This window comes from Phalangium opilio, unplaced genomic scaffold, assembly GCF_054372755.1.
Source record: "Phalangium opilio isolate 3A_F unplaced genomic scaffold, DU_Popi_V2 ptg000344l_1, whole genome shotgun sequence".
Taxonomy (NCBI): Eukaryota; Metazoa; Arthropoda; class Arachnida; order Opiliones; family Phalangiidae; genus Phalangium; species Phalangium opilio.
Genome location: NW_028324227.1, coordinates 2,477,726 through 2,505,527, shown reverse-complemented (window position 1 = coordinate 2,505,527; position 27,802 = coordinate 2,477,726). Strand labels below are relative to the sequence as shown.

The window sequence follows — 27,802 nt, the reverse complement described above, 5'->3', positions numbered from 1 at the left end:
TTACAACATAGACTTATGCCGATGCACACTTATGGCATCTTTTATAAATTTTTAACATGAACTTATGTCCAGAAGCGTTTGAAAGAGAAAGAATTCGGTAAAACACCCAACTTGAGTTCTTTCTTTGTGTAAACCCCGAACTTTATATTCTGAGAGAGCGGTTGCTCTCTTAGATAAGACCTCATACTGCGTTTAATGTATAAGGGTGGTTTTTTGATTCGATGTAACTTTTTTCCTATCATGGTTACTGATTTGAAAAATTTCTACTGAACTAAAATTCGGACCCTTAATATGTGGTTAAAATTTCAAAGAGATCCCTCCATTAGTTTTTATTATAGAAAATAAAGTTGCTAAGGGTGGTTTTCATTTCCATAAAAAAATTCAGACATTTTGGCAAAAAAAGGGAAATTTTCCATAGGAATAACATGGGAAATGTTTGCTGTGATAGCCAAATGGTCTCGACCATTTTTTGAAGACTTTTTATTCGATAGGTCTGAAAATGGTTTTAAATGAAAGGTTGAACATTAAACTGGTGCCTTTCGAAGTTTTATTGAAAACAATTAATATTAAGTATTACTTTTTGTACTTTTAAGCACATACTTAAACTTACGACCTTTTATTCTGTTGGACTTACGTGGTATAATCCTAGCTAAAATCATAGAGAAACGTACTGTTGGACTTACGCTGTTTTACCGCTAATAGAGCGAAGTTTTTTGTTTACTAAATGCGTCGTCCGCTCTGTTTATGGGCGAGCTTAAGGCGAATTTTTTTCACTTTTCATCTAAAAGAAGGGGTTAATTAGTCCCAATTTTATTTTATTCTCGTAAGTTAAACTTCATTATAATTTAATACAAAAGAATTTAAAGTTAAGATTTAGCCGATAATTTTTAAATTCACTGATTTCACTAAGCCTCGGTCTAAAGTTCAAGACAGGCTGATTGTACTATTGTAGACTAGAGACCAATTGGCCGTGTTGCGTTCGTTTTAAGGTGTTTCACCTGGTGCCATTGGCCAACGATAGCCGCTAATTAGGTAATTTGTTTAAATTAAATCAATTTTTGTTGTTTAAAGTAGATCAATGCAAACTACGCACAAGGGTTCGTTCCCTGGTTTCTCGATTGGTGCCGTCAGGCAACGGTTACCGCTACGAAGATACGTTTTTTACTGGTAAAATAAATGTTAGATTCAATCACACTATCACTAAACCCTGTCACCAAATCAACCAATATTTTTAATTCAGGTCCTTCCAATCATTTGTACTAGGTAACAATTGAATTATTAATTATTTTGCGCTCATTCTAACGTTGCCTAAGAAAACAATAAACAATGACCAGATTACCAACGATAAACGCTACAGAGATTATATCTGGTGCATGCGGTCAACGGTAACCACTGCGCAGATCATTTTGTTTGTTTAAATTAGTGGTAAAATAAATGATAGATTAAATCACACGATCACTAAACCCTGCTGACAAACCAGTTTTTTATCCCGGCTCTTGCAATCATTTTTATTAGGTAACAGTTACGTTTTTAATTACTATTTATAACCGCTATAATTTAGAATAAAGGTTTTTGTTTAAATTAGATACATTTTTGATGTGTAAAGTAGATTAATTCAAACTACGCAGAAGGGTTCTTTCCCTGGTTTCTAGACAAGGGTTACCGCTACGAAGATACGTTTTTTGCTGGCAAAATAAATGATAGATTCAATCACACTATCACTAATTCCTGTCATCAAATCAATATTTTTAATTCAGCCTCTTCCAAGCGCGAAATTACAAATTAAACGGATGTACAGTGTGTTAATTAAAATAAATTTTGGATAAATATGTAACACACTATCATTAGAGAGGAAAAACGGTTGAAATTAATTTTTTTTAAATTTAAAAAGCAAACTTGGCTCAGAAAAAACCCAGCGCCAGAAGCCTGTCTTATAAAATTTTCACAAGATGATTCGTTCAAGAATGTGTAGAATTAAGTCGCATAGAAGTAATAAATATTTCACCTAAGTCAGCTGACTTGGCCAGGCAGGGCATAGCCCACTCGATCCATGCTCACGGACGCTGCTCTGCATCTTGCGTAGTGTTACGCGTGATCTAGTGGGCTATGGGCAGGGTAAACAAATACGGGGCTGCCAGGCTGTCTCTTACACAATAATGATACAGGGCATATGACCAGTTTAAAAATAAAACCACGGGACCACTAAGAAAATGCTAGGGTAACCAGAGTCCAGACATTAACTCAAAAAGTTTAATTGTCCAATTCCTAAGTTTAGCAGACGACGTGGTCAAATATTATTATATAGCGCGAGCAGCTTGCGTCCATGAGCGCGGATCGAGTGGGCTATGCTTGCAGGAAGAAACTTTGTCTCAGTTACACCAAAGAGAATATAGGGGAGGAGTTGAAGATCCCCTGCTCCACAAGGCTAAATTACATTGTTGCCCCTAAATTATACTAGTGGTACGAGGGAGTTTCCGGCTCAGTCGCGCCACCTACGATACCGTTAAATGTCTCAAACAGAAATGCCTCGGTACTGCGCATTGAAGATGCGCGGTAGAAAAGAGCAACAAGATTTTCCCCTCTTTCCACTCCTTCCCTATATTCTCTTTGGTTACACCTTGTGTTGGAAACCCCCATACCTATAGCGTTGCCTGTGTACCCCCACCTACGGCACCGTAGTCCTCCCAGCATCCTCAGCGGTTAGATAGGGTCGTACACGTACTGGATGAAATTGTAAAGGGCGCCCCCTCTATCTTAAAATTAGAAGCTAGCTCTCTTACAAATAAAATGGCGCTACGCGGCAGCACTTAGCAATCGCCTACCGAAGGGTAGGGGCGTGCGCGAGGTACATTGGGAGAGATACGGTGCCGTAGGTCGCCCATCATCATTTACAATCCATCTCAATTCCCTTATCCCTAGTTACACTGCTACAACGAAAACCAAATACCAGCAACATAAGTCCAAGCCAGTCATCTGAAAGACTCAAAACGATGACTCTGATTCTTCCGAATTTGAAATATCAGTAGAAATGATTCTAGATAATCCTCAGAGTTATTTTAAATATTTTAATACTCAAAGCCAGGGGATAAGGAAAGGCCAAAATAATTTTATTATGAAAATTTGATGTTTTCAGTGATAAATTAATCTCATTGGTGATAACTGATTAACTGGTACCTGAAAGCATTAGTAACTAACTAGCAATATTAGGTCCCTTATGCTTACGCTCCCCTATATTTATGTTTGTGCTTAGTGCAGATTTTAAAAATGCAACAGTTTCTTAACAATCTTAATTAAAATGAAGACTGAAGGAACAGATATTAATAAAAAAATGTCTTCGTGGACAAAGACTTGAAAAAGTAAATGATAAGAAAACAAAATGGAATGACCGAAGTAACAGATATTAAACTTTTTCTTTAAAGACATGATTATAAAACATCAATTATTTGAAAAAAAAATACTTATCTTCGTTTTTTTCACCAATATTACATTTGCCCAAAAATTTTGTATCGTTAAATTTTTCATTCTTTTCAAAATGGTTCGTGTCAAAGATTTACTATATAACAGAAACATGCGACATCGTTTATATTTACAGCTAGATTTCCAGTGTAGACAATGATAGAAATTGTTCCTCTTTAGTGACATTTAAAAGGATTGCAGCTTTTAATTTGAACTACAATGCGTTTTAATACTGGAAACTAAGCCCAATAGTGAAATAAATACGCAGCCCACCATTTGTCGGTGTCCATTGACGTGTTTCGTGTTATACGTTTGCTCTACAATTTGTTCCTCATAGCGAGTTGAAGTCAAATCAAACTAATTCAATCACAACTTTTAAAACAGTTCTCACGCACTCAATAACATACCAAAGGTTTTTTGTTAATAATGTCTTTTATCCATATTTTAATGATTCATTTATAAAACATTTTAAATCATCGACCCAAAAAAATGGGACCCAAATTGAATCGTGGTCGTATAAATGCAGGCGCAAAACCAAAGCACCCTAAAACGACGTTTAAAATGTCAATCATGATGAAAGATAAAATTTCTTCCTTCGGTTGAATTTAGTCGTTTTTAACAACGTTTTGCCTTATATTTCGAAAAGAGAAACCTTTAAAAATAATCCATATCAATACTCGGATATTTATTCCAAGCCTTTTCATTCGAAAACTGTTAATACCACAAAGGATATATAGAATGAATAATCTGTCTTTCGAAAACAATGCAAATGTAATTTTGGTGAAAAAAACGAAGACAAGTATTTTTTTTTCAAATAATTGATGTTTTATAATCATGTCTTTAAAGAAAAAGTTTAATATCTGTTACTTCGGTCATTCCATTTTGTTTTCTTATCATTTACTTTTTCAAGTCTTTGTCCACGAAGACATTTTTTTATTAATTGTATCATGAGTTAATAATATGTTAGCTCCCTATAAGTTACTCAGGCTCCATAGGCGTAATGTATCCAGCGATTTCTTCTCATTTCGCCTGCGCGGGAAAAAATCCGAATGTTGGTCTCTCTCTTGTCGAAAAAAAAAATCCCGCTCGCACGGCTCCTCGACCTCGAGTCGTCGGCTGCTTTTTCACCAAGGGAGTGTTTTAATAGTGAATGTTTATGTTTTAACAATTTAACATTAAATCATGACGTTTGTGTCAGTACTGAGACAAAAAATGCAGGAACTCAATGCAATTTGCCGATATTGATAAAGAATGCTAAAGATAAGAGTTGTTATTGTGACTTGAAACGAGAAAATCATACAACAGCTAAATCCAAATCTCTTAACTGTTTTCTTAACCGAGGCTACTGAGGGAAATATTCGGCTGCTTAAATAGCTCCGATATCATTGGCTAGCTTCCACTACACGCGCTTCCGGAGAAAAACCGGAAAGAAGAGTAAATAAGATTTTCGTTCCCGTGGCGGCCGCAGAGCGTCGCATATAATTGGGAAGCCGGCGGCGCGGGAGAAAACGCTAGAGTATAAAAAAGAATTGCCTGAGTAACTTATAGGGAGCTAACATATTATTAACTCATGATTGTATTGAAAGTTCGGATTCTTAGAAAAGTCACGGCTTAAAGTATGAGAAATTTTATCGAGAGAATGAAATTTCTCGTTTTAGGTAAGGCAATATGATAAATTTGTGTTCATAAAAGACTACAGATATTACTGTTTGTTCATTAATATTTTCACAGTGCTTCTGCATTGCACTGTTAGAGATAGATCATAAGCCTTTCCCCTTTAAAGTCACCAATTAATGAAAAATATCGCCTTAACATAATTTATCCCTTTCCACTCTAAGTGCGTTCATTACCATGTGCGTTGTACATTCACATTGGACTGTTATAGACAAATCATACTGCCCACCCTTTGAAAATCAAAAATCTCTTTTTCACTCTCCCTTTAAAAAGACGAACGCTACTTTTTCAGACCAAGCCAAACTAATAGTAAATACCCCATCGTTAGATGTACGAGGTGACTAAAAATACAGAAAAATTAGCCAGCTTCGCAAATTCTTAGAAAGTACTGTATCCGTTATGCTTCAAGTCTGAAATTTCCCTTTTTACTTTATTTTGACGCGATTTTTCAAATTCCGGTCTAAATTCTATTAAACTGTTATGAAATTGTTAATTAATCGCAATAGTTTAGATTCTTGACTGAAATTTACTATTCAACTTGAAATCATCATAACTTTGATTTTATCGACCAAGGGCACTTTCGAAAAAAACTCAATTTCAATTATAAAAAGATGATTTTACTAATTCCGTATCAAAACTAAAGCTAAATGGAAACATTCTACAATATGTAGATATATTGCTCTACAATATCAACAATACCAAAAAGCTGCAGTGGGATCATAATATAATAGTGCGCAATAAATTATCTGATGGTCTTCTCTTTAAATAAAAACTGGAGTGAACATCCTCTTAGTAGCTTTATGTTCCTTTCTCGATGCATGGGCCAAGAATAGTAAGAGGACTAGGCAGTCCCAAGCTTCTACGCGCAAACGATTTCGTATTTCTAAAAAAACAGCCTTCCCGTATCAGCGGGGGTTAAAATAGGGGAGAAACCGGAGTTGGGGTCAAGCATTTCCGGCTACGGCCAACTTTGCGCGATCTCGGTTGGCCGTATTTCGGAGTATTGCCCTTTAAAAATGGCGGTTTTCCGAATTTATCTTGTTGAAACCCAAACCTTAGGCCAAGAATAGTTAAACGGTACAGCAAAGGATAAAGTTAAGTATTTTAATTTTTCAAGATGCTTAAAAATAAGCTCTGCGCTTTACCTAACTGTAATGTTTTAGTCGCTACTTTCATAAACCGTACATAAAAACCAAGCCTTTGCTATGCAAACAATGGGCGGATTGGCTGGCTAAATTTAGGCTCAGCTGCTATTAGCTGTTATTAGGCATTCGCTGAATTTGGAATTATGTTTTCCGGATTTTTGAGCCACGTGATTTGACCCCAAAGAGTGACGAAGTTCCGGTTTCCGATAAATTGAGAGGATAGATCGCGCTACTAGTGGCCGTTTTTTCCGTTGGACGCCTTTTCGCGACCCTGCCTAGTCCTCTTACTATACTTGGCCCATGCTCGATGCCATTTTTAAAATAATTCAAATGGAATCGCTTTACACTAAGTGATTTTTGTATTGTTCGTTCCTTATTAAAATGTTCTAATTAAGTAGAGAATTGTTGCACCTCTTTTGCGAATGTTATAGGCTTATGGGAATCTTAGAGACATAAGCGAATCTAACAGACCTATACGAATATTATAGACTTATGTTTATGACGGGTTGTGGTCTAGATGGCGGGTTGTGGTCTAGATGACGGGTTGTGGTCTAGATGACGGGTTGTGGTCTAGATGACGGGTTGTGGTCTAGATGACGGGTTGTGGTCTAGATGGCGGGTTGTGGTCTAGATGGCGGGTTGTGGTCTAGATGACGGGTTGTGGTCTAGATGACGGGTTGTGATCTAGATGACGGGTTGTGGTCTAGATGACGGGTTGTGGTCTAGATGACGGGTTGTGGTCTAGATGACGGGTTGTGGTCTAGATGACGGGTTGTGGTCTAGATGACGGGTTGTGGTCTAGATGACGGGTTCTGGTCTAGATGGCGGGTTCTGATCTAGATGGCGGGTTGTGTTCTAGATGACGGGTTGTGTTCTAGATGACTGGTTGTGGTCTAGATGACGGGTTGTGGTCTAGATGACGGGTTGTGGTCTAGATGACGGGTTGTGGTCTAGATGACGGGTTGTGGTCTAGATGACGGGTTGTGGTCTAGATGACGGGTTGTGGTCTAGATGACGGGTTGTGATCTAGATGACGGGTTGTGGTCTAGATGGCGGGTTGTGGTCTAGATGGACTTAGTTTTTTCTCTTTGAAAAATGTTATACTTCAGACTGAAGCGGCGTTCATTGTAGGATTTTTTTTCAGTTTCAATAAATCAATAAATAAATGTATGAAATCATTAATTATGCTTGATAAACTGGTTTTGTATGCAATATTACCGCGTCAAGCGGAGGGGGTTGGACACTTTTCAAAATCTCATACATTTTTGTCGAAAACCCAAAATCCCTAAATATTTTCCATGAGAAAATTAACAGTGAAATCTAAAATTCCCTCCAAAAGAATAGCGTTAAAATATCAAAATCATATATTCAAAATCCAGCACACAAAAACGCCATTTGTCCGACCCCTCGGCGTGAAGTCATTACTTAAATTATACTGAAAATTAATTTAGATTTTTACGATTAAAATTTGAACCAAGAAATGTCACAAATTTCCAAATATGTTATTTAAAGTAAGATTATTCAATTAATATACATCGGAGAATATAATAACAGGGGCTGTGGAACGCCCCTCGGGAATGTCTCTTAAGTCTCTCTGAAGAACTAAATAATCTGTAGAGAGAAAAATTTAATTCCCTCCAAAAACCATAGCTTTAAAATATAAAAATTTCTCAAATATTCAAAATCCAGCATACAAAATCGCCATTTGTCCGACCCCTCGGCGTGAAGTCATTACTTTAAATTATACAGAAAATTCATTTAGATTTTGACCATTAAAATTTGAATAAAGAAATGTCACAAATTTCCACAAATGTTATTTAAAGTAAGAGTATTCAATTCATATACATCGGAAAATATAATAACTGGGGCTGTGGAACGCTTCTTAAGTCTCAGTGAAGAACCAAAATTTCGGTAGAGAGAAAAATTTCTAAGTCCATCTAGACCACAACCCGCCATGTAGACTACAACCTGCCATGTAGGCCACAACCCGCTATCTAGGCCACATCCAGCCATCTAGACAACAACCAGCTATAATTTTGGCCGAAACGGCGTTCCATAGAATTACCAACCATTTTAGGGTTCAATGAGGTCAAATCATGCATGCCAATATGGCCGGCAATGTCTGAGTACCTGGAATGGTGGTGGGAGGGGGCAAGAAAAATGTAAGAGCACCACGCTACAACTCAATTCTTTCAACGTTCTCGGGACTTTTATGGGTTATTTGGTAAAATCATTACGCCATATTAGGTTGACGGTATGCCAAAGAAATATTGGCTTATTTTTGTTACTAGTTGGTGGGTGAATAAGTATCTTAACAAGGTTAATTGATGTTAATGGAAGGTCGACAGACGTAGATGGCGATACGTGGGCAAATATGAAAGCAACGAAAGAGATTCTGTGACACGTGGGCAAAGGTCATTGCCATAGTTAAATGTACAGTACCATATGGTATATAAGGAGCTATCGCGTATTGTAGTGTAAAAACCAATGTTAAAACGAATATAGTTTAAGATTGAAAAACATGATCGGATGTTTGACCTTTCAATTGTGTTTAAAGACCATAGGTGACTCGAGAAGAGTCGAGAGATTTAGATTATAGTGGTTCAGTATGAATCGGTACTTGATTAACTTAGTTCATAGAATGTCTGACAACACTGCAATCACTTCATGAAATTAAGGCTGGCTTTGAAAAAAGAGTGAAAACTACGTATAGTTAAGATTCAATGTAAAACTCATAAAAGAATAGTTACTTAAAGAAACTGCGTAAACAATTTAAATATATACGCATTTTATATTTAGTCCTATCGCTAAACAGGCTGCATTTCAACATCTCCTCATTATTGCTTAAGTTCATTTCGCAATGAAATGAGTGGAGTGGTGATTTCAGACGTCGTTAAACTTTAACCACTTAACAACCTATAATGAACTTAAGACTTAACAATGTATTTATCAACAAAATGAAAATACATATTGTGTAGTAGTAATATTTTTTAAGAATCTGAATTTGGACCCCTATAAATGGGAGAGATTTGCCTTATCGGACACTCGACGACATCCGCTTAAACACTGTTTTCAGATAAATCTTTCTTTATTTTCTTCTTCTCCTTTTTTTTCAAGCAAAAATATATATTCCTTTTTAAAGTTCTCTTCAGTATAATAAGATTTTTTAATCTATCGACTAAACATCTGTTTAAATTTTATTTTAATTTATAACATCCGAAATAGATAAGACGGCGGCAAGAGGTGGGGGGGGGGGTAGGTTAAGATACCTTTATGATGCAGAGTTCCTTAAAGAAATGGTTAGGAAATGCTTTTACAAAACAAACTGTTGTTACCAATCGCTTTTGTCATTTTTTATCAAAGTTCTACTAATAGTTACCTAACAAAATGCGAACTACACGTTTTAAATTACACCTAAGTATGAGTTACCTAACCGTATCAAGTCAAATAAATAACCACAACCACGCTTTATTCATCTCCATATTTTCCCCCCAGTCCTGACGTAAATAAAATTTAATGTAAAATTGACGTGAAAAATTTCCTTATAATGGTTTTTATTTTTTTATTTTTTTTAATATAATAAAACCAAAAAACAATTAAAAAAGTTGTACCGTTAAAAACCGAGGGAGAAAACTTCGAAGCTCAGTTTTTGAAGGATAAATTAAAAAAAAAATATCTGTTAAATGTAATTTGGAGAAACTTTTTTTTTTTTTTTTTCATTTTTTGGACTTTTTGCTTTTGTTCGAACATCATGGGCAGCTGCCGCTCGCAAATTTTTAGCGGGAAAAAATGAGTAGCACGTGTTGTAAAAGATCGACCAAAAAAATAGTGGGCCAGGTAGATCAGCAAAGGTAAAAGAGAATTATTCCCGCAATATTTAATAACGGGGATTTTTCTTTCTTTCTTTCAATCTCTACCCCCATCCGGCAAACTGGTATGGGGAGCCTCTGGGCAATTTTTTTGTAAATTTAGTTTAACAGACGTTGTAGAATTAAATTATATATTAAAAAAAATATTCTGACATGCCTCTGTGAGGGTACCCAGGTACCCGTGGTAGACCCATGTTATTCACGAAAATCTGTCTTATCTTTAATTTTTTTTAACCTTTGGTTTAAATTTTTATTTAATTAATTTTTTTTTATCTGAAAATATATCTGGTTTAATATAGACAATGATTTAATATAGATTTTTCTCCTGTAATTAATTATGTAAAGAGATGTTAAGGAGGATAGAAAATATTTGGGGTGACCTAAGAGTGTGAAAAAAAAGAGGAGTAGAAAGCTGAACTGTAAAGTTCTGGCTTTGAAGAACAATTATTCTGATTGGTTGAGATGTGGTGAACCAGATATTAGGGGAAAAATGTATTTAACAAATATTTAAAAAGAAAAAAACGAGAACTACTTCTAGAGCGCACGCGCTGTAAAGCGAGATGGAAGGCAAAAGTTTTGCCCCCGTGTCTTTCCCTCTTATTTACATCAAACCGGCTTATTTTCTCGCCAAAGCTATATTAGATTCTACTCCATTTTTATACTCTCTTTGGTATGGCAGGCAAAAGTTTTAGATTATGTTTTCTAAAGCTGATAAATTTAATATACAAAAGACTTTCAAATCCTGCCAAATTACGTCTAACTTTATAAATGTATACAGCAACCATTAACAGGATGAGGATTGTTGCCCTCTCTTTAATAATAATATTAACATAAATTTTAACTATAAATCTTAGATTGTTAAATAGAATGCAATTTTTTAAATTTAACTGTATACCTATAAAGTTACCGGAAACTCTTAAGAATAAAATTTCCTCCAGCTTGAACGTGGGTTCCCACACTCGCCCGAAACTATTGTTTCTTTAAAGGTTTTTACAAGATGTATTTTTGATAACTTTGATAGTTGTCAAGATCACTCGAGCGAAGAATGCTCTCTGCCTAGGGGCTTCGAAATTCGATTCCTAGCTCCCTTCTCCTCCTATGTACAACAACAAATCTTTATCTTCTCTCGCTCTCTCTGTATTGGACAAAAAATTTCAGGGGAAAGTTTAATAATTAAAGAAATATCGGTAGAGGATATCCTTTATGAAGATATATTTACAACCCGCAATTATAAGTGGATATTGTTTGTAACAAGTAAACGTATGCGTGTTTACGATAATATAAAATAATAGATAATTCCTCGTTTTTAGGCCTCTACCGCGAGGCATGTTAGGCATTAAGGAGGTTGTTGTTAAATTTATTAGTCAATTGATGCGAATTTGATTTGATTATAATTATTATTTACGCATTTGTTCGAAGAGGAACTTTTGAAAGTTTTTTGCGTTTACCATTAAATTTAATTAACAAACTGATAAGAAGAGTTACTATGAATACGTGATTAACAAAAATTTAAAGCGTTCTGGGTATTTATTATTGCGTACTTTTAAGCAACTTGCTATCACTCAAATCATTTGATAATCTGGACATAAAAACGCCTTATTAATTTGACTTCTGTTTCAAGCTCAATTTATTTGAAAGAAATTAGGCCAAATACCGTGAGCGTTTCACTTTTACTTTAATAATTAAACCTCTTTTGTTAATATCGGGTTTTTAATCGTATTAAACCGTGAAACGGCAGCCTCGTGACGCAACTAATTAACCCTTTTGATTAAGAAAGCCACGAGGGTTTCGTGGCAAATTAATACGAAAGGTATTTTAGATAAAAAAGTTTTTATTCAATCTTGAAAGGGCAACCCCTACATTATAAGCAAAACAGGTCTGGCTCTACGCGTTTCTTTGCAATAATTTTTATGTATTTTTTTTTTCTAAATTTTTTTCTCTCCCCAGACGGGCTAAGTTGCTTTACCCCTCAATATTTTTTATCATTCCGCGCAAATCGTTTAAATTCCCATCATAGGTAACAGTAGCTACGCCCTTAACCTGATTTAAAGTGTATGTGGCAAAAGTATAACGTCACGTATTCAATATCAAATCGTAATTTTGGCAAAATAACATGGGAGATATGCGCGTGGGCACAATAATTTCTATAAGTTGTATATATTCCTGGCTTTTTTTACTTCTTAATTATTTAGGAAAAATTGTCACTGACACTTTAAATTACTACTTTAATAAATCAAATGAATACCACATTCATGAAATATTTCACTAAATAATATATTAATTTTTTTTCTTTTTGGAAAATGTTAAGTTTAATTTTGATTGGTGACATTTGAGGTGAACAATGATGGTTTATTTTAGAAAATACTCACGTGGTTTTTCAATACATCTCGCGTCATGAAATTTCTTAGTCAAAGAGCATACTTTTTTGCAAAGGTTATAAAGAAAATATAATTTTGTGAAAATGATGTAACTACTTTATAATTCGGTATCCCTTTAAAAAGGTTACTCTTTTTAAAACTGTAATTTAATAGTTCCTCCATATCTCCGATAGATGCCGCGCTTATTCTAACAACATAGGCCTTACCACTTTGAAAGTGAAAACTACTTTTGTTATTTTCCCCTTATTCCAAAATCGGTCGAAAAGAGAAGCGAGTGCACCGCGAAACATCCCATTTTAATCCTTCACGAGTCTCTGACTTGATTAATCTATAGTACAGTCTGATTTATTTTTATTTCTTTAGCGTTGGTTGTTTGGACTCTCTCCTTCCTTTCTCTCTTTGGCTTTGGCTTTGATTTGATCAATTTTAATTTTCTCATCGTAGCCAGATCAGGGTTGCCCACTTTTCAATTTGGTAAAGATTCGGAAATAAAATAAATGGGTTTTAAGTAACGATTTCTTTTTCGCTCGGAGCTCAATTCTTCTAACGTTTCAGAGTGTTTCTGAATTAGCCTATTTTCTCTTTGTTAATTAAACCATATTCCTGAATTTTTTAAATCGTCAATATTATTTCAAAATTGGAGATAATTCTTCAAAATAAGTCCTGGATACTTCTTCAATATCGAGAAATTTTAAATACAATAATAGTTTTAAAATAATAAATTTCATTTATAAAATTTAATGGAAAGTAATTAATAAAATAAGAAAAACTTGTCAATCTCTAGGTCTCCTCCGAGCTACATCAATATAGATTTTTCACCTTGATTAAAAAAAGTATAAATTAAATTAATAATCTATTTCTTAAGCATATCTATTCCTTCAGAGAAAAAAAAATAACTGCTGTTTTATAAATGAATTCCATAATGTGGGCCCTAGCGTCTTTTAACACAAAGCGCCACGCATAAAATTTATATAATAAAAATTTTCTGTACTTCAACAGTTCTCACTTGAAATATTCAAGGACATCCACTTTTTTTATTTATTTTTTTTTTTTATTTTAGATTACAATCGTTTGGAGGTTTTTAAACTGTAGTTTTTTTTTCTTTACTCTCAGTATAAAAGTGTATGTAAACCTACCTGAAACCATAAGCAAACCTAAACCTTAAGACTACGACGCTGATGACATTGGTTTAGTTCAGTTCAGTTCATATTTCATCTCGTAAACCAAGTTGACATCATCTTAAGTTTACAAAGATATCACTCTAGAAAATCATAGAGATATATGAACTGAACCAGCAGCAACGCTTTTACGTCAGTTTGTTTAAGATGGTGTATGTAACAGTATTATTATGGAGTCAGGAGGATATGAGGGGTACCTGCAACCATGCATGCAGAAAGATCCGCCTAAATTTACTTTTTTTACCTTGCCTCTTATATATATGTATATAAAAAAACATTAATTTAATACCTAGAATTTTCTATCTCACCTCATACCCTACCTATATTTTCACTCCCCACTGGGTCTCCTTTCCTTTTTTTTTCAAGTTTTTCATTGTTCAAGCATATATGTATATCCGTCCCTCATTGTTTTCGCATATTCTTAATACATGGGGTAACGTCTGGATTAGAGTAAAAATATTATTGGACATATTTCATAAATTTTTTTTTTAATTTTCAAATTCATAAGATTTACATATTCGAGACGAAAAACATTACGGTGAAATATACTTCCCTGTTCGTATTAAAATGAAACTTATATTTATGTATTGACCCTTCAGTAAGGGATAAACCCCTCCTACAAAACGTCTGACATCAGCCTACCCAATCATCTTTAGTCCCCTCACCACTGTCACCAGCCTTCTACTTCATAAAATTCACCATCATGTAGATGTAAATAGGAGGAGTTTTCTTGGGGCCCCGCCCTTTTGTTGTGTCCCTATACTCGGTTTCGTATTAGGAAGGGACTTACGTTCCCTGAAGAAAAACCTGTTTTTAACTTTCAAATTGGTCCCATTTTTAGATTGGAATTGTTAATCTATTACGTAAATCATATTTAGAAAGATTCGGCTTAATCTGTCTGTCTTTTAGTAACGCTCCGAATGGTTTAGCTTATACAAAACATGGTTAGACACAGTTTATCATTGTCTGGGTCAAGATTTACTCTAGGGCATGATGGACATCAAACTAAAAACAATGATGATTAAGCGTGGAGTGCAAATATAGAGTTTAATAAAATTTAAAAGTAACTACAATGAAAATTAAAAACAAAGACACGCTAACTTTTTCCTTTATTATAAAGTTAAACAATTTAGTCAAACCATTTTATAAGATTACAATTCCAAAGTTATAATAATACTTTAATTCTTCTTTAAGAACTTTTAAATTACTCCTTAATAGTTGTTAGTATTAATCGTGAATAATTCAGCCTTAGATCAAAACGGATGACGTAACTAATTGCTTTTTAATTACCATTTATTTTTTAAAAAGATTGTGTTGAATTAAATAGGGTTATTCAAACTATTTAATAAATTACATACTAAGTTAGCGAATAATAAAATAAAAATAAAATAACCTTTAAAATTTACATGGTCACCCCTTCCTCTCGTAAGAAAAAGACCTTAATTTTATAAAAAATTAAGAATTTCACGTGAATTTCTCATTCTTTATTGAACTTAATACAGCTTAGACAAGAGTCGAACATTGAAATTTGGTTCCCCAAAAGCCGAAAAGGGTTAATAGCGTAATTTATAAATTGAAAATCCGTCTATTTATTTCGTCCTTGGGTAAAGGTTTTTTATGATTTCCATTATTCTCCTTAAAATGTTGGTATTCGCTTTTAAATTCGAACGTAGCTTTCGTCATTAACGTCGTCTATCGTCTAGAATTCTAGGTTACTCCCTGATTGAAATCCTTAATAAAAGTAAAATCAAATACAGGAGAGACCCTCTAAGTCTAATAGCCTTGACCCCCTTTGGCGCAACAAGAAGGGATATCTAGTTTACTAGGGATAAGTTGTAAGATGCTTAAGTATTCGCGCGCCATAGTCCCAGTCCCCCTTTCAAAATACAAAGGGGGACGTAAAAGGAGGCCGTGTCAATTCGCCTCTCCTCAGTCGGAAAATACAAGTAATTTTCGTCATTCGCGTCGCGCTGACGTGAGTGAGTTTTCAAGAACCAATGAGATGCTGGTTGTAATTTAGAGGCGGGGATTAACTCCGGACAGGCTACGTTTGGACTGGAGATAAAGCTAGAAATGTGGCGAATTTATACCTTCTCCCTAGTAAACTAGATATCCCTTCTTGGCGTAAAAAGAACGACGTTTTATACCGTTTTTCGCTAGACTTGAATTATTATAAAAGTCGATTTAGACTTTCTCCTTCTTAATGTTTTAGTATAGTTGAACGGAAACCCCTCCAGAGAAACAAAATAGGTCGAGGTTTGACTGGCCCGAAAAAAAGAAAAAAAAACATTCGCTTTTAATTTAAGTAATAGTAGGCGTTTTGAGGTCGGTTAAAGGCGAACTAGGCCTAATTTGAATCAGAACGATTTTCGCGCCGTTTTATTATTTCTTAATGTAATTCTTCCAATTCTGGTTTGACAACAAGGATTGGTGCCCGGGTCATTCAGTTGGGAAATTAATTGCATTTAAGTGGTGTTGTACATTTATTGTTTGCGAAATGGTTATAGGTAATTGGATCAAAAGAGAAATATTATATCTGTGAAAGTAATTAATTAGTACTGATTGACCATTCAACCTATAGGAAGCTGAAATTTTGTTGGAACATTTCTCTTAAGTTTGGTTTTTGTTTGAGTCTGCGTCCATTTTGCAAGATTGCCTCCAGAAAAAGCTGCCAAATTTTCCTGACTTGATAATTTTCCTACATTTTATTAACCATTTTAAAATTAGTTTTACACGGGCCAGACGGAGTAGGCTGGTCACTTTTGTTGAATTAATTGGGTCCATGGTACTTAATATTAGATGGGTCACACCTGCTCGCGTGTTAGTCCGCCCCTGGGTTTAACTATGGCTTTAGAGATTTTGTTCCTCTCCCAGTTTTTCTTTCTTGCTCTTGTGGCAAACGCGTGACGCGTTTTTTAACGAAGATGGATACGTCTTGATTTAAAGAATAGTAAATTTATGTAAATGTTTAGCATCGGTGAGGGGGGATACGTTGTTTACGAAATCCAGGGTGATTCCCGGCGTTTTACATCAATTCTGACGCCATTAATAATTGATACATCATTTTTTGTCGTAAGACGAGATGGAGCGTCAAGTATGCGTGACCATGCATCTTCAGGAAGTTTGAAACACTAAAAACAACTTTCGAATATTGTAGTATTGAGTTTAATATCTCTATAATTTTTGATAGAGTGGATTTATTCCTTCATTACAAGTCTATATGTATGTAATAGAGTAATAGAGTAATGGCAGTCCCCCACCTTTGACTGTATTAAAGTCTACGGGAAAATAACATGAACTGCCACTAGTCGATTTGTCTCGAGATCGTACACCATTGGATAAACTTTTAAACGAACGAAGATGGCGCCCCGGTCTCGCTTGGACAACCTCGATTCTATAAGCCCCCTATACTTTTGCATTATAGGGTTGTGATACAACGTTACGCAATTAGTTTAGACGTATAATATTATCGGAACGCTGTCTTATTTAAGGCCAGAATACTATAAAATTGGGAGTGACTGGGCGGTAAAGCCAACCAACGGAACTACTGTCTTATAAATATAAATTCCATTTGATTAATCTCGAATTAAAAACGTCGACAGCGGTTCGTTAAGAAGAATAAGAGTGCCTTCATTATCGAAGTCGTTAAATCTGGCATTTTATGACCTGTTCTGTTACACCCTGCTGCCCCCTTCATCAATTTCCTTCCTTCCAGGCTTTCTAGCTGCTAAGGACACACACTTTTAAAATATACACCCACCCAAACCGATAGTATACGTAACAATACGCCAACGTTCCTCAGGCTTAATTCAGATTCTGTAACGGCATTTGGCGCCATTAATCCCTACACGCGCGTTCATGAATATATAAACTTCTCTTAAGAATATTGTTAACTAGTTTCAAAGGTAGAAACAATTGAACGTTTTTAGCGAGTAGTAAAAACTGAACAGCTTCACACAGTGCCACCTTGTTATCACGATGACATTTCCACGTTTTTCCGTTATTTTCGTAAGATTAACAGGCAAATTTTTCAATGAGGTTAAAATTTTCTAGAGAAGATTCTCAATTAGCAAAGATAATTTGAAATTATTTCTGGCTGCCCCGAATTAGTCAACAGTGTCCCATGTAATATAAAACCTTTTATCTTCAATTAAACTATCTTTTCTCACGACAGGATTTTCCCTTGTATGAGGCATCCCTTAATTCAAAGTTATCTTCATTTATTAGCTTTTAAGATTAAGTTTTGAATTTAATTATCGGCTGTGAAGGGTTAGGGAGATAATTGAGTGTATTCATTGTGTCACTGTGTATATAGTAATTTAAGGAGAGTGATATGACGAGACCACGCGCCAGTTCTTGATGGAACAAACACGATCTGATCACGGGAGAGAGACTGCCTAATTTTTGACCTAATTAGGTTACGTAAGATACCACCAGGCATCGCGGCCACGTGTTTGTCTTTCTAAGGATTTCTTGTCGGATGGCGGGGTCTTTTCCGACGAAATGTGTCCGCGGCTTTTAAGTAAAATTAGGCCTCACCTGGAACACGAGAACTGATTAAAACTACTCATTAATGAGGCGGGAATTGCGTAAAATAAAATGGGCAAAAAAAAACAAACTTGTGATATCGAAAAACCGCTGTTACGCGCAAGGGGTATTAGATTCGTTAGAAAAAGCGACCATTATCTATATAGCGGCGCGGCGTACGTCGTGAGTTGAGGACGCCAACGCAGCTGCCGTTCTGGTGATGAACATCCGGTTCGTTAAATCCTCCCAAATTTTTTCTCTACCCCACAATTTTACCCCCATTAACCATCCCCCTTTATAAAGAATAAACTGAAACAAAAAGTATTTCCCGCCAAAATTATTCTTGTATGAAAATATGGCATGGTTAAGCGAAGGATTAATCACGGATAAAGCAAAGACGTAGTTCGTTAAAGTCTCCCGTCCATTTGTCAATAGATGATATGTTAATTTGTACCACGTGTCTTTAATGTTTCATGAGATTTGGGGATTTAGACCCATATGAGGTTTTGGTTTCTTCTTTAAAGAAGATTTTACAACCTTTCCCCAATTTCTGAAATTTTTTACATCTCGGGATGTCCCAAGACGTGTAGGAATGTTTAGGAAAGACTGAAAAGGTACGCGCCTTTGTTTCACCACCCTTTAGCGCCATTTCCTTTATTTTGGCATGTACCGGGCCGTTCTCCCGCCAATTTTTGAGTCTTCAATTTTCCTCTCATCGGTCCATGATTAAAGTGGCGCGAAATTTTCGCGGGCTTTTTTTTTTTTTTCTCAGCAGTAATCGAACCTACCGCAGCGGAGGACCAACTGGTTAGCGCGAGTTTTAGGCGATGGCTGTTCCGCAAGCTGGTTGCGTTCAGGGTCTCGGCCACGTCCTTCGAGTTTAGTGAGAGCGGCACGCCGCGCGGCAGCCCTTTTTCTCTTGATGCGGGTGACCGACTTCCGTTACAACGAACTCTATCGATGCCAAGGTCTCGATTCTGGCTTTGTCCTTCATACAGCTGCTGCTGCTGCCGGGAGCGCTCGTTTTAAAAACTATAGGAAAATTTATTTCTCGGGACTACGAAGGGAAAGAGACGGAAATAAGGGTGGGGGAATGGTTGCCGAATCCTTTATTAGATCGTCTGCCTACTCTAAAGTCGAAGATCATTATATTTTATCGCCCTCCTCCCGAGAATATAACTTATTAGACGCTGACTGCTTGATGGGGCCAACTTCATTCCATCCTCCGAGCATGCAGCTCGAGTCGTGCCGTGTGAAGAGATCTTGGCTAAGAGCCAGCCAGCCTGCAGTTCAGAATCGCTCCTCGCCTACGACTTACTTCGAAGTGATGTAACGTTTTCAAGCAGTATCTTGTCTATAGATAAGCCTGCAAGCCTATACCCTCTCTTGCATGCAGATTTTTAGTGCCATTTGTACGCGGTTGTCTTCGTGCCTTACCGTGTATACATTCTAACGTTTTAACGAACCTTTCTATTTTGATTCTTAATTCTTCAATTCTTGGCTGCCTTATCCTTGGCCGAAACGTTTAAAATAAGTCTAGTCTACTCAGTCTAAAGTCAGGCTTCAGAAACAAACATCGCTAGCTAATTCCTTTAGATACAGTTCATTTTAGAATAAGTAAAGAGTTGAAGGGAGAGACGTCAAAACAAAAACAAAACTGAACTGAACAGTTCTCTGAATTTAATAAGAAATGAGCACCTTTTCTTAGATCATAAAAACGCTTAAGATAATTAAGCCTTAATTCTATGAAACACATCAGTCAGTCAGAAGGAAGGAGAGAATAAAAAAAACAACGACAGTTTCTTTTTTTCATCAGAAACCTCACATATAATAGAGACTCACACGAAGCTAAATGTCAAAAGAAAATGAAAAAGAAAATAACACCCTGAAAATGAAATCCAAACTACAATTTCGTCTTAAAGAAACAGTGACTCATTGAAGTAATCGAGGTTTTTTTGTCGTCTTCTCGCTATAAACCACTATAATGACAATAAAAAAATAATGGAGTGAAGTAAGTTGGTACGGTATATGTAATCGGAGAAAAAAACGCGAGGGTGTAAGTGCCAATGGAACTTAGGCTCTATTCTTTATTATAGACTTGGAGCCGAAAAGCTAAAGGATTGCAGCCATGAATAATTTGTTTCATACTGCGCTCCCTGCTTTGCCTTTAGAAGCGACTTTCTCTTTCAGTAAATTAAATTTTATACATTTATCTTAAAGCTATTAAAGTCGATTAATATTCAGGAGATAATTCAGTGGATTCCTGCCACAATCACAATAGAAAAAGAGGGGGCAGTGAAAGTATGAAACAAGAAGAAAAAATAATAGTTTTTTTTTTCTTCAAATGATATCGTGCTTTCTCAGTTTGCGGATCTACCATTTTTAATATAACCCCCAAGTATCTAATCTCGCACCACCGTAGAAACTATATAAAGATAAAAATCTCGCGCCTTCGAGATATGGTGGGGAGGGATTAGGGGAGAGAGAGGGGGGGAGCTGGAATTCGCCAAAGGTGTGTTAACCACTCGAAAAGGTGAAAGACGCTGCTGAGAGGGGACTATTTTAATACAGGGGGTCGGAATTGTTATAAGATTTAGATTTGTAGGACCTCTTTTCTTTGTCCGCGAACTTGGAAAGAAAGCAAGATGGTCGAGACCATGCATAATTGAAGCCACAAAGTATTTCTTTCTGTGAATAAAACCTTGTTTCAATTTATTTACTTTTAATGAAAAGTATCAGGCTTACTTCAATTACATTACCGCTAATGGAACCCAACTAATTGCTGACTACGATTTAACCTTACCAGATTACCCTGTACTTTACATTTACAACAATACAATTCCCAATGCTTTACTCTACAACAATCCAATTATCAATGCTTTACTCTGCAACAATCCAATTCACGATGCTTTACTCTACAACAATACAATTTAAAACGCTTAACCTTACTTAAAACACTCCCTAAACTTACAAAGTGACTTAAAGAATAAACCAAAGATTAAAGATGGCCGTCTGTATAGCCCTTCATTCATTCCATAACAAACTTAACATTCGAAAAACAGGGATTTTCCCTTGGTAAAGGTTAGAGCCAATGACTCCATTCAAATCTCTCAAATTCCTGAACAAATATTTCTTCATCTTTGTAGGCATACATCGCGCGTGAAACTAATACTTTTCTCGTAGATAAATATCGTAAGATGTGGCTAAAATATATAAAAAATTTCAGTGGTATTAGGCTTAACTCCGCGATGTAGGTATTTTTTCGGTAATTTTTTTCGCTAAAACTGGTTGTAACTTACCTAATGAGTTTTAGGGATTGAGAAACGCTTTATAGTGTAAATTACGGAATAAATTGGGCGTGTTCTACGAATGAATTTAATTGTAGAAATTGTTGAAGTTGAGCGGGTTTTGACAATTCCTGGGTTTGATTTCGAATTTACGACTTAGTGCCCGTAGAAGTCCATAGAGACTGAATTCTCTGTACAATGATTACAGTGAATGTGTAAGTTAAATTAAATCCGTGCAGAGAAACCAACGCACAGGCGGAAGGCCGCCATGTTAGGTTATTTCCCGAGTTCACTACACGTGGGAGGCTAGTCGAATCACACTGCCTCTAGCGGTGCTTCTTGGTGCGAGGGTAATAACCTCCCTGTTGGAATTTTCTTTGTCTTGATAATAATTGCAATGTCAAGTGTACCAATTGGGCCTTAAGGTTAACCCAACTTTCAGGGGGCAAGCGAAAAGGAATTTTAAACTTAAGTAAATATTTTTGTTTTGTTTTTTTGGTGCCTTACGGTACGGGCTTTACTTTTGTTTATACGGGTTACTGTTATACGCAATCTTCAAAACTACGTACATTCCTCTCTCTATCTTTGAGTTGAGAATAAAGGCTGTAAAAGTATTTGAAAATTTATAAAAACCAGTATATCAGTAGGGTTGGAATATTTTTTTCATTAGGTTAGTGTGCGAGACTTTTAAAAAGATTTTTCACGTCTGAAAACGATGATATTTTCGCCGCTCCGGGCTCCATTTTTTTCTCTCTCTCTCTCTCGCAAGTATTTCTTTTTTACTCTTGAAAAGAAGACGAACCAGTCCCATTAAAATTCCTTTTCACGTTAAAAAGCTTTAAATTACTGCTGGAGAATCGAAATACTTCGAAGCTAAACGCGTAACGAATTTGAAGTTCTCTCTCTCTCCCTTTCCATCTTTCTTCTCATTTTTGGTAAACATTTCTAAAATACCAAGGGAAGGCAACGAAATTTACATAAATTATTACGTAATAAAATCATCTTTGATGCGTAATGAAAGAAAAAGGAGTACCTAGAAAATAAATTCCCTAAAGTTTCACTTTAAATGAGTATAAATTATACTTGAAGTAATTTATCTTGCCTCGAAACTAACGTAATATTAATATTTTGAGAATAATTGCACGCAGTTAGGCATGTGTATGATGTCATTATCATTAATTTTGGTTTCATCCGTACAATGAAATATAAAGACCATTTGGCTTGAAGGCAAATACTTATCTCTGTAAAATCCCTTGATTATTTCGGTTTTCAAACAAATTTGTCTCTGCTGTACATACATTTTGTTTGAAGAAAACCAGGTATGATAAACCTATTCGGCCCGGCTTTTATTTCGTGTTTCCAACATCAACCTAATCTTGCACGTGCATCTGTGATTCCTCTTTGACATCAATGCATTTCGCTCATGTATAACAAATGAATCGAAACTTCAACGTCTTCAAGATCAAGAAAAGGTTTTCGTGAAATCCGCGAAACTTCAAACCTTGTTAAATTTCCTTTGATTCTTTTCTCACGTTTACAAAGACTCGGGAGGATTTAAAAGTAAAGAAAATTGCCAGTTAGGGTAAAATGCATGGTACAGTACATCATTCAGCCCTATTTATATTTTTCTATTCAAACATCCAGCATCCTGTGTCAGTTTTAAAAGATTTTCTATTTTTAGATTCTTTGGTCCCCTAGCGCACCCCCGAAGGGAAGGGTCATGGTTCTGAAGGCCAGCTACCACACACATACTTTGCCCAAAAGCCTTTGACCTGATCGAAGCGCTGTGAATTTGAGAATCGCTAGTTCGCAAAAGGGGGAGATACGAACGAGTTCAGGGTCAAGGGCAGTCACTATTTATCGGCCCCGCTAAGCCTATAGGAAACGGTCAATACCTCTGGGGTATTTGCTTCGTTTATGGTGATAGTAGAGAGGGTAGCTAAATCCCTGCTCGTCTTTACAAAGAAATTCGTATCTTTCCAGGCTAGATAAGTAGACGCCGGGCAGTTACAAAAGATAATGAATGGTACAGTCCTAGAAAATAGAGCGGCAGAATGAAATTTTTGGGTAGGGCCGACCCCAGCTTGCTGGAAATGTTTTCTCCTTCTTATTTTACACCCCCCCCTCCCCCTGTGTGTACCAACGTACGATTTTAAGCTGGTAGAAGTACATATGGTGAAGTTAGACCATAGTATCATCAGCTTAGACTCGTGGATAGAAGGTTCAAATTTGTAATTAACCGGGGACCCTCCCTTTATCCCTAGGACCACTTGAATTGATGGCTGCGTTCAATAAGACTCAGCAAGTAAAAAACCGAATTTTTCGGTGTGTTTTAAAAATGGCGGCAGTACAATAAAGCGTGTAAGGACCGCACTGACCCGCGTGACATCTAAGTCCAAAATAAAAATCCCGTTCAGTAGCGTGTAAGGACCGCACTGGCTCACCGACTAGCCGCGTGACATCTAAGTCCAAAATAAAAATCCCGTTCAGTAAGACACCGCTAACATTGGTGACTTAGCGGACTCAGTGGTTAGCTCTTCTGAACGCAGCCGATGAATATCTGTGGGAGTGATGATCTTTCCTGTTTTGACTAGTAAATATTCGGTTACTGTTCTTCAAGTTATGGGTTTCTAGGGTTCAAGCGGACGATAAAGGTCACCGAGTTTGCGAAATACGCCGAAAGCTCTTGCCAGAACCACCCCTTTGAACTTTGTGAAAAGGGCTTCGGGTTAAGGCTACTACCGCATGCACGGTGATGGCGTGGCCCACCCCGAAAATGGAAAACTCGAAAACTTTATTAGTCTTTGGCACGGATCAACCCCCTTTCACGGGTATTTTTCGGCAAACGTTGTTAAGAGATTTTTCTTTTATAAAAATATATATATTCTATTATTCGTAAATTTCTGCAGGGATAAGAATTTCTTTGAACTTTCTTGGAAAAGCTTAGATTTTCCATCTCTTTTTTATGTGTGTGTGTGTGTGTGCGTGTGTCATTTCGTTTGTCCTTTAGTCATAAAAGGTTAAAGATATAGGATTTTTACTACCATGTTTTTCGACGATAGATTTTAACAAGAATGTTCGCCTATAAACAAAATCCTAAAATCGCCTAAAGCAATGAGAAGCTGAAGCTTTGATCTAAGTTGTAAAGTCCAAATTGTGAATAACAAAGGGTAATGACTTAAAATTTACTTTTAAGAATCTGTTTCTTAATTTGCTTGAAATCGCCTCGGAATTACCTCTTAGCGCGTGTATTTCTAAATGTGTTTCAACACTGACATGAAATACATATACACTCTTTAAGAAATATGTTTATGTAACATTTCCGTTTTATTGTAAGTTACAATTAATTCTTTAGCTGGAAATTTTAACATTTAGGCCTAGGCATATGGGATTTTTTTTTTTTTACATATTCATGCCAGAAGGGAAAGCTGACATAAAAAATTGTCAGAAAACTCATTTTTTCACCCAATTTCTTGGGGAGGTAATACGAATAATTATCGTAGCTCGTTAATTTCCGAAGGTAAAACGAGTATTGAGGAATGATATATTTGCCCGAAGAAAAGGTTTCGCGCAGCCCCTGAAAATCCGGCAAATGGAAAGTTGTCCTTGACAGGTCGTTCTCATGAATAAAAAATTATTTTTCTACATTTTTTTTTTAGTTAAGTTAGGGGGGCGCGTAAAAGATGGGGAGGGTGGGCTCGCGCCTGTAGCCGAAAGACCTAATAAGAAAATAAAAAGTAGACCTTCGCCTTTCCCATACGCCGCATCCGTTTCGATAGAATGATCATCAAAAAGGTGTTCATATATGAAGCAAGCCCACGGTTAGTCGACACGCTAGTTTGGGTTACTCAATAAACCATGCCATTAATCCGTTTACCATCTTTGGTTATTTTCATCGCGCCAAGAGACAACGCCAGACGAGTTCACTACACGTTGGAGGCTAGCCAACTCGCAGTGCCTCTAGCGGCGCTTCTTAGCTCGACGGAAATAACCTTAGATGGTGACCTTCCCCTGTGTGTTTACCTCTGCAGGAATTATCCAAAGTTTCATTGATACACGAAACACGACATGGTGTAAACTGATTCATACTGGAGTGTTTGTTATCAGTATCTAATATTTATCCTTCAAAAAACATAAAAGAAACAGAGGGAATTCCTATCTCTCAGGCTCCACTGGGTAAGGATGCAACTTCGCTTTGTGAACATGTGGGAGGGTACTCTAGTAAGCTCTGGATGATACAGAAATGTTGTTATGATACAAACTCATCCCACATCTAATCTAATAGTATCATCGCAACCCACAGATATTCGCAGCGTCGCTTACATATCTACCCCTGTTTGCACCATACAAGATCAGCCCCTAATCAGGATTTTCTCATCATGCGTAATGCCAACACCAAGGCTCCAATTAACTTTATATTTTCCAATTATATCACAAATTTTATAGACGTTGTTGATACAACCACGTTTCTACGAACCATAACATAGCTTACCAGATCAAAATGCAACGCATATAGATCTAGAGCTCTCTTACGTTTCTCCGTAGAAGTGAGGATTAGATGTTCTGAGATGGACTCCTTTTAGACTTCTTTTATCGCTGAGACGGATCGAAGCGTTTAGAAGTTGCGCTTTTCCATATTTATTATTTAATAGGTAAGGCATATTTTGCGCTAGTAAAACGCGTTTAGATACGAGTTTTTTTTCCTATAATAGTTTTCATTTTTACTCCGTGTGGTGGTTATCTTATCGTTGGGAAGGGCGGTTTCCCTTCCCCTGCCGCGGAGTTGCGTTGCCTTTTCCTTTCTTTATAAATTGGTCTTCTCTTGTTGCTATGGCGAGCACGCGATACCTTCGTGCCGCTGATTTAATGGCGCAAAAATACCGTGAAAATCGAGTGTTTTAAGAAATTTGATAATGATAGTTTATACGAAAAGGCTTAATTAAGACTCCGTCCCAGTCTTTTGGTGTTAGGGAAGATTGGAGATATATTTCAATTGCAAATCTTCAGATCATTTAGACTGGAATTGATTTGAAACTTTAATTTAACAGAGAATAGACCATTTCAGAAATTAATACACAGGGGCGAGGCCACCATTGGGGTATTCTCCCTCGCACCAAGAAACCACGCCAGACGGAGCTCGAGTTCACTACACTCGGGAGGCTAGCCAACTCGCGTTCCCTTTAACGGTGCTTCTCGGCGCGAGGGGGAATGCCCCAATGGTTGCATCCGTCTCTGTATGTAATTTCCGAAATGGTCTCCCAAGATAACCTAGAATGTGCGAGTTCATTTCGTTAATTGACTTTTGAAGTTTGTGGTTAATTTATAATAATTTTACGGTGTTTGGAAAGGGCTTTAGTGAACTTTAGCTTCGTGGGAAGTATTTTCGTTGCTAAAATTGAAAGCGTATTCTCTTTCGCAAATTCTCAGCGGAAAGTGTATTTACTGCTAATGCTTATTTCCTCTCGAGGATTCCTCTTGGGAAATTTGTAAATTCTTTCCATCCATCCAAAATAAAGTAATGAGAAGTTCCAAGCCAGGAATGAAATAGGCGTGACCATTGGAAGAGTGTGTTGGCCGAAAGAAGAACCCCCGATATTACAAAGGGGGTCCTGTTTCTTTTCCAACGTCGTAAACATGGCTATAAAAAGACATCCATTCCTGACAGTACTCCCATTGAAATACATTAGGGTGGTCTCCATTCCGACTCACCGTCATCTACGGTTGGCTAGTTTTGCTAAAAACATTCTCTCTTAGCTTCTACTCTCCGTATGGTATACTTTTACCAAATTTCCAAAGTGTTTACTGTATTTTTGTAGAAAGATTTTTGCCCTGAAAAAAAAAATACTCCGGCATCTTTTGGCTTTTTCCCTTAAGCGAATTGAAAGAGGTTATAGGGTCTTCCATAAGGAGGGAAGAATGCTGTTTACGACGACGTTTTTTTGCTTCCCCCCTTTAACACAATCGCTGCACCAAATCACCCCATAGTGCTGTCTCATTTCAGATTCCAGCGTGTAGAAAGTTAGTCTAGGCTTGAAATAATGCTTGGCAATCAATGTATAGATTACGTTTTTCCCCTTATGAACTCCGACATTGGGATGGATTACTACGTTTTTCTTATTTGGCGGTTGTCCCTTCTTATCTCTTCTCTTTAAATCCCGGAATAAAACCTCCTATAGTAAGGACTCGGGAGCCATTTAATGAAGATAAGCCGGGGAAAGGGGCGAGAATGGGTAACGAGGATCACGTTTTCTAGCCTTTCACTTCATTGCGTGTGTCTGAATTGATAGA

The 27,802-nt window shown here is 36.5% G+C and overlaps 1 protein-coding gene and 1 long non-coding RNA gene across 15 annotated transcripts; one reads left to right on the top strand and one right to left on the bottom strand.

Annotated features, from left to right (window-relative positions):
• The first annotated feature begins 457 nt into the window (after positions 1-457).
• On the top strand, positions 458-6,475 carry LOC149610073 (uncharacterized). 7 transcript variants are annotated; one of them, XR_016376866.1, is made up of 5 exons: positions 470-823; positions 911-1,167; positions 1,241-1,263; positions 1,335-1,515; positions 1,586-6,475. It is a non-coding gene; the product is annotated as an uncharacterized LOC149610073 (long non-coding RNA). The 7 variants fall into 7 exon arrangements; XR_016376870.1 differs by having other exon boundaries at positions 458-1,167; positions 1,569-6,475; XR_016376871.1 differs by having other exon boundaries at positions 459-1,178.
• Positions 6,476-14,178: 7,703 nt separating this feature from the next.
• LOC149610072 (uncharacterized) lies at positions 14,179-27,282 on the bottom strand. Of its 8 annotated transcripts, none has more exons than XM_089860068.1 (9): positions 27,224-27,282; positions 22,813-27,152; positions 22,548-22,755; positions 22,381-22,459; positions 22,219-22,298; positions 22,036-22,117; positions 21,527-21,949; positions 15,848-21,430; positions 14,179-15,431 (listed from the first exon to the last, which is right to left on the bottom strand). In XM_089860068.1, exons 4-7 carry the CDS (start codon positions 22,455-22,457, stop codon positions 21,841-21,843), a joined length of 348 nt encoding a protein of 115 aa, XP_089716194.1. In that variant the 5' UTR covers positions 22,458-22,459; positions 22,548-22,755; positions 22,813-27,152; positions 27,224-27,282; the 3' UTR covers positions 14,179-15,431; positions 15,848-21,430; positions 21,527-21,840. The 8 variants fall into 8 exon arrangements, 6 of the variants coding, with proteins under 6 accessions (XP_089716194.1, XP_089716196.1, XP_089716198.1 ...); XM_089860070.1 differs by having other exon boundaries at positions 15,848-20,915; positions 20,973-21,430; positions 22,813-27,263; XM_089860072.1 differs by having other exon boundaries at positions 15,848-21,112; positions 21,199-21,430; positions 22,813-27,263.
• Between the last annotated feature and the right edge of the window lie 520 nt (positions 27,283-27,802).